We start from the raw sequence: 7811 nt of genomic DNA, 5'->3' as shown, positions 1-7811 counted from the left end.
GATTTTAAACATATGACAAAACATGTTTAGATACATGTTTACAAACTAAACGCTTGGATATTTTCATTGTCTTCCTGCAATGAAACTGAAAATATAACGATTGTATAAAATTTCAAGTTTTATTCAAATAAAAACACTAAATTAAGCTGCATGCTTGTTTGTTTACATCACTGTATAAGCATACATATGAAAAAAAAGTACGAAAACAATTCCAAAGATAAAGTTATAAATGAAGTTTTCAAATGAATATAAAATTAAATCTAACACCAAACAAATACTGGTTTTGTTTAGATCCTCAAATAAGTCATAAATAATCATTTCTATAAAAATGCTTCATACATAGCATAAAATTGTTAACCTTAGTCCAATGTTTTGTATTGTTTGATGTTGTAAAGTAGAAAACATTGGACTAGGTTAACAATTTTATGCTAATGTTTTCTACTTTACAACATCAAACAATACAAAAATTGTTAACCTTAGTCCAATGTTTTCTACTTTACAACATCAAACAATACAAAAATTGTTAACCTTATTTTTTCTACTTTCCAACATCAAACGTTTCACCAATGTCAATGTTTTACAATATCAAACATTTACTTCTTGGAGTCATCGAATAATTTTGTGAACTTTAAATAATTCTGGCTCATGGCAAATTTGTTTTCCCTGTCTTTAAGGATGTAAACTTGCAAAAATCCAAGAATCTGATAATTCTTTGGATACGCGAGATCCCAAACGTAATAAGTGTAGAGTAGGTAGGTAAAGGCATCTTTAATGTCTGAAGGTACCTCCATTTGTACCCCTCCACCTATTATGAACGCATTACACACCCCTGTCCCGGTACTTCCTTGAACAAATATAAGCCGCGGTGGGTCGTCTGACTTATTTGGGATTGTCTTCATTTCAGCAGGCTGAAAAAAATGCAAAGGAAATTCATTGCTATTATAGAGAAGGTCATTTCAGCATTACAAGTATTTTTAAAATTACATTCTTTCAATTAGTAAATCACATTTAATTGTTTACCTTAATGATCATCATAAGGGGATTTTTTCCAGATTTCCCCTTGTGAAAGAACGAAACTTTCTGTTCTAACTGCTTCAAGAGTTGAAGTTCTTCAGCGGCATCAGGAACACTAACGTCTTCTTCCTTTTAATTATGCAGATGATCAAAATTATAAAAACTAAATATAAATGGAAGTCTGCTAAAAATAAATTTTCCAATAAAATTTTCTACTCAAAACTGAAACTGTTAAACATGAACATGAAGAAAAATGATACATGAACAGCAAATGAATATATGAACCAAATTTACATACCTCCAATTCATGCTCAGACTTGAAGGTCCTATCCAAATGTGATAAGGTTTCAGTCCAGTTATCTGCGATGTCCTCTTTCTTGACGTTTGGCTTCATGAGGAAAAACTCTTTCTCTACCTTTGTAATAAAATGCAAAGAAAAAATTAATCATGTGCAAAAAATTCTGCATAAATAATTTAAATTCATATACATGTGATTAAAGGAAAATCCTCTTCAGGGGTTAATTTTGAGGATAAATTATGAGTGTCTTATTTTTAAACAAATGATAGCTATAAAACATTAATTACATATTCTGCTTTTCCAAGAACTGGAAGCTTTTTGAGCAGTTCTTTAAGGTTCCCATCATGTTTTTTTGTAATAAACATTCTTCTTTCTTTAAAGGATCCCCTTAGAGCCTTTAACACCAAAGCCCGGTCTATTTCTTTTTGAGGTTTTTCCATCTCTATTCTAAAGATTTTCCCTGCATCTGTGAGACTCATTGATTCTGCAATATTATAAACTGTGCAGCTAGTTTGTAATAATTAAGAAGATACATGTATTTTTAGTTATTTTATTGAAATATAATTACAAAAAATATATCTGAAGTTGTAGGGTTTTAATTTTAACATATACTTGTAATTACATGTACTTACTTTCTATCATTTTGATCTCTGGCTCTATCTTTTTCTTCTTAACTGAGGTGTTTGTCTTCCCTCTTGCATTCCATTTCCAACGGATGTTTCTGATTTTCTGCGACAATTTTTTGTTGAAGTATCCCTATAAATAAAGATTAATTAGATAAAAAATGCATTGTATTAGTAAAATCTTAACGATACTATGAATAAATATGTAAAATATTTTCCATATCTCATATACACAGCATAATAAATTGTGAACATTTTCAAAAAGTTTGTCATAACTTACCCATGGTTCACCATATGCTTGATGTCCAATGCAAGGATAGTTTTGGTACATGATTCTACCAAAGTCAGCGTACAGCCCTCTGCTCTCAAATTTGGCGGGTCTTGACAGAATGAAATATGCTGTTTCTTCTATAAACTTGTCCCATTCTTTGAAGATCTCCTCCTTTATCAATAGATCTTTTATCATGGGAGAATAAGCAGGGATAAATGTAGATGGATCAGCATAATTCTGAAATTAAAACACTTATATACATTCTGAAATCATATACTGAAAAATGTCTCGGACATTTGCAATAAATAATAATAATGATTACCTGATCCTGACTGTAAACATCCTCAGTTTTGCTGCTGGATCCCTGGACTGTGGCATTTGAGAATTCTGCCTCACTGTTTTTCTCAACTGTGTCTGTTGTCATCTTATTAGATTCTGGTGCGATTGCTTCCTGATCTGCCTTATTGGAATCAGTTTTCTCCATAGTTTTCTCCTTTTGAACTTCTGGATCTTTTCGAACTTCTGGATCAGTGGACAAGACTTGTTCTTTCTCAATGTACATTATAATTTTTCGTGCAGGACCAACTTTTCCTGGCAGCATCCTAAAAATGTCTTCGTCTTTGAGAAAGAGCAAACTGAAACCATCTATTTCATTGTCTGCAAGAAAAAATAATATTGAATAAACTTTTTAACTATTTTTCTTTAATCTGGCCAGATTATAAAGGTGTGTTTTTCATTAAAAGTGCAAAGAGGTTACTTTAAATAGGAGATCATATTAGACTATACTACATTATTTAAGTAGCATTCAAATCCTATTCCTTAAATAAAGGTTTTAAACAATAAATATGTTTTAAGAGAATTAGGTACATGCCTCAATAATTAACACCAACAGAAGTCAACATTCCACAGCATAACCATCATTTTCCTATTTACAAAGTGGCAGATCTGTGGCCATTTGTACTTTAACTCCTGTGCTGTCAAGCAGAAATAATCCAGTTTTTCTTCACACTTGAATGAATTAAATACTGGAACATGCTCTTGAATTTGCAATGGGCAACATTCAAAGTACTTAACGTTACTGCAAATGTAAATGTTTTTAATGACACACATTGTGGGTTCTCCTAAATCAGAATAACTTTGAATTAGCACACTACCATACTCATAATGTACTCCTTTAATGGTTACACTGGGAGTCTTGAGAACAGTTTGAGGAATAAGATCATCATGATTATGCATTTTTTCTCTGACAGCATTTGGGAGATCTTGAAAAGCAACTTCACATCCAGAAGAAACTTCATCTCCTGCATAGAGATAAACATGTGATTTTTCACCAGCAAAACCGCACTGTCTTAAACACATCCATCGCTGATGGTGAAAAGCAATAGAAAGTGGTAAAGATTTAAAATTTCTCCACTTTTTATTCTTGAAAAGACTGTGCTTTGCCTCAAGTCTTGTGCACATATGATTTCTTCCTGGTCCAAAATTTAAAATCTGTTGTGGAATGTGAATAAGATAATGCAGTTTTGGAAATGCAGGAATCTCAGGGTGCAATTTCATGAAGTTGTAGTTGAAGCTGTAGATTAACTGCTCTAATGTTAGCACTGTATCAAAAGATGCAATTGGAGACATTACAAGAAGAGTTATCTTTAAGAGACGAATGTAATTATCCCACATTTCATCTCCACCATGACTTTCAATTATATTTCCAATCATAAAAGGCAAAAGAATGAAAAAGTTTCTTGTTTCTATTGCACTCATAGGAAAATTGTTTGATCTGTTTAATGCTGTCTTATCCAGTAATTGAGGTTTGTCAGAGGACTCTGTTTTTGTGTAGGGAAACATCTTAATAATGTTATTTAGAAACTGCAAAGTAAAATAGCCTTTTTTCTCTATGAAGCAATGCAGAATAATCTGTAGTTCAACTTTCACAATGCCTTCCAACAAAATGTGCATTGGGTCGTGCAAAATGCATTTGGTCACATCAAATTCTGGTATGCTTGATAAGATGCTTCTTTTTGTTACACCATATTCCTTTGACCAGTATTTTCTAGTAACTTTACTCGCATGATCCAAATGTTCTAAGGCTTCACATTGATCGTTGTATTCATCCTTGGTTCTTAATGCAACTTCTTTTTCAGATAAATATGAACCAAGTTCATCACAAGTAATATTGCAACTTCTACAGGGTTTCTTAGCCATGGAAACTCCTTCTTTGAAACCGCCTAAAAGTTGTGCTGCTGGTGTGTCCCCTAACGCACAGTACAAAGTTCCATAATATTTTTTCATTGAATCATTGATTTGGAACTCTTTTCCCTTATGAATTATTTTCATGGATTCCACAAAATCTTCTAGGAGAGTGGACATGCCATGCTTTCTTACATCTGATGATTTTGCAACAGCCAGTAATTGAATTGCTTGCATTTTAAACCGAAGTGCGGAGTTGATGTTCATAAGACTCCAATAAAATACAGATATTTTGTGCTTCTTTCGATGCGATCCTATTGGGTTTACTATTTCAAAGTCATCATGATATAAGCAAATAAGTAGAGCATCTGGGTGATCTTGAAAATATGATTTTTGATGGTATAATCCATCTCTCACATCCATTAACTCAAATGTATTCTCTCTCTCAGCACAAAGTTCATCTTGTATTTCTGGCATTTTAAGCAGTTCATGCAGCTGTTCAAAAAACGGCACATAAAACCCAACTTTTTCCTTTTCAACCAAACGATGTTTTTTTCCAACTTTCTTGAATACTTGATCCACACCAAATTTTACCGACAGTGGTTTAACATATCCAAGATGGTTTTGAAAAAATTTTTCACGCAAATGTTCAGTTTCTAGTCCTGAAAAGACTTCAACTCTGAGTATTTTTTCAAAGTCAATGGTCTGAAAAAGTTCATCTGGAATTGTAGTCGAAAAGCGCTGTTTAATAAGAGATGTTTGTTGTAGAAGCATTTCTTTTGTCGAATCCATAATATCATTAAGTGCTTTTTCTGACAAGTTATGTTCTGCTTTTAATTTTAACAAAAACTGTGCTTCAGATCTTTGAGTCTCTCTGCAGTCATCATCAGAAGGATAAGTATCATCTGTGTCATTGATATCTAGCTCCTCTGCGTCACTTGCATCTTCTTCATTTGCATGTTTTCTATAAAAATGACGTCTAAAGCTCAAAATTTTTTTGAATGTCACTCCACAACCAGGCTTACTGCAGTGAATAATGAAATTTTTTTCATTTTTATGTTTTTTCTTCAAATGATTAATCAATTCTTCCTTCCGTTGACAGAAAAATGGGCACATGCTGCAATTTTGTTGATTCATTTTCAACGGTTAACTTGGATACTCATGCACATGCAGTGTTATCCTAAAAAATATATGCAAGAAGTATAATTCATTAATTGTGCTTGTTAAAAGTATCATCAGAAAAAATTGCTCATTAAAACAGAGGACTAAATGATTAAAGTCATATATGGCATGTGAACTTTCTTGTAAATTACACAATTTAATTCAATTGTGTTTCATAGATATCAGCAGTTTAAAACAATAACAAATTTATATACAAGTGCTGCATTTAAATTGACACAGTTTAAAGACAATTTCACTACAGAAACATGGGGATATTCAAGTTCAAAACCAGTGAAAAGTTTTTATTTGAAGGTAAATTACAAATATCATGTATATCAAGTTATCAACACTTAATCTTATATTTTAATTTTAGCTAATATACACCATATATGGCTTTAATGTACTACTTGAGAGCAATGTCTAATTTATATCCTTCTTCATTGTAGGAGAATATTTTGGCATAAAGATTGAATGCTTTGATATTGTCTTACAAAATTTGTTGACACTTGACAAAAAGAACCAAGAGAAAAAATTATTTCACATTAAACACTATGGCCTAATTACACCAGGGAATAGGAAATTCTGTTACTTTTTACCTCTAAAAATCTGGCTAATCTCCTGGGAAACACCCTTCTTTATAAGCCATTCATACACATCATCTACAGATGACTCCACATTTATCACCATACCTGCTGAAAATAAAGTATCGATCCTTTTAATTATTTTATTATGCACCTAGTGATTATTTCTGAAATTCAACAGACCAATCAGAACATAAGTTTCTACATGTGCTGTGTAAGAATACAAATAGAACACTTACCCGTGTTTGGTTTTGTAGTTTTATGATTTACGACAAACTGGACCGTGTCCCTAATTAATGAAGCTGGGTCGTGTCCAGCAAGACTTCTAATTTCTCCAAAAGTTGTTGCAAGATAAGCAGCTAGTTCATCTTCCTCCTCCTCTGAATAAACACTGGAAGTTGGTTCTTGTACTGGTGGAAAGAATAAAATGTTGGTGGCTCTTGGCAATGGATTTGTTACCTTGTGCACTTTTAAAAAATCTTTTATTTCTGAAGTGATCGCTTCCGCCTTTTCTACCAATCTCCCACTACAAAAGTTATATACATAAAAATGTAATACTTAAAGAGGTTCCAATACAATTATAATATCGACGTAGCACTAGTTAGAACAATTCAACTTTGTCACGAAACAAGCCCTTACATAAATCGAGTCCGCAGGACAGGAATAATACGTTCTCAGGTATTCTCTAAACGTATAAGAACAAATTCCTGCTGTAAGATTCTTTCATCAATACATAAGAATAACCCTTGTTTTAATACACTCCTCTTAGTTAAAGTAAGGCATGAAAATATGATAGAAATGAAGATTTACCACTTCACCGGATGTTGATTCTTCTAATGCAGATGCCGAGCTCGATTTTATATACCGAACCCGACAATGAAAATGTGTTAGTAAAAAAAAAATCACACATACAAATATAATTAGATGTACTATTTTAAGATAAACTAGAGTTAAAAATATATCATTATATTATTTTGTTATAGAGGAGACAGTGGGAAATTGGGTCACCAGAGTGGGATGTTCGGGTACTTACAGTTACACGTGTTGATGTAACCATAACCATGATAACGTTAACATTTGATCAGCGTTGGTATATGAAAACAACTAAGTGTTTATATAATGTCTCTGACGTGCAATGAAAAGTTTGGACAGTAATATACTTTTTATTATTTGCATACAGTCGAGCATTAAGCGCATTGTCCATGTTGTCCGGGCAGTTACGATTGTAAATGCTTTTCACATGATTGTAAACATAATATAAACCCTATATCTTCTGTATTTCAAAGTTTTTATGGTATTTAAAAACTGTTTCCAGCATTTTGGCTCAATACAAATGCATATCATTCAACATATACCACAGAAAAGATGCTCACCTTCTCGCAACGTCCTCCATTTACATTTGGGCCATTTTCTTTGTTCTTCAAACTGGGGCGGCGGGAAAGAAGTGGCGGCGCTACTGAGTAACTGATAACATGTTTAATTACTAAACATGTTTAGATATGAGATGTGTTTTCGTTTTTTTCACTCCTTTGCATTTAATATTTAAACACTTTTCTAAATGTGTTTAGGTTTAAACATGTCTAGAATGTGTTTAGATTCTAAGCACATTTTTTACAGTGATCTTTGTAATCATATCAGACTTACAATAACAATCTGTTACACTTTAGTTTCAAAATTCT

The 7811-nt window shown here is 32.5% G+C and overlaps 1 protein-coding gene across 1 annotated transcript; it reads right to left on the bottom strand.

The window, feature by feature from the left end:
- Nucleotides 1–257: 257 nt before the first annotated feature.
- On the bottom strand, nucleotides 258–7336 carry LOC134276974 (uncharacterized). The gene is made up of 10 exons (XM_062759257.1): nucleotides 7311–7336; nucleotides 6372–6658; nucleotides 6148–6240; nucleotides 2529–2863; nucleotides 2216–2443; nucleotides 1945–2068; nucleotides 1600–1796; nucleotides 1313–1429; nucleotides 1021–1143; nucleotides 258–908 (listed from the first exon to the last, which is right to left on the bottom strand). Exons 1-10 carry the CDS (start codon nucleotides 7334–7336, stop codon nucleotides 594–596), a joined length of 1845 nt encoding a protein of 614 aa, XP_062615241.1. The 3' UTR covers nucleotides 258–593.
- Nucleotides 7337–7811: the final 475 nt, after the last annotated feature.

This window comes from Saccostrea cucullata, unplaced genomic scaffold (assembly GCF_032062105.1).
Source record: "Saccostrea cucullata isolate Sc308-1 unplaced genomic scaffold, CSIRO_AGI_Scuc_v1 ctg1316, whole genome shotgun sequence".
Taxonomy (NCBI): domain Eukaryota; kingdom Metazoa; phylum Mollusca; class Bivalvia; order Ostreida; family Ostreidae; genus Saccostrea; species Saccostrea cuccullata.
This window is presented reverse-complemented; position numbering and strand designations above follow the sequence as displayed.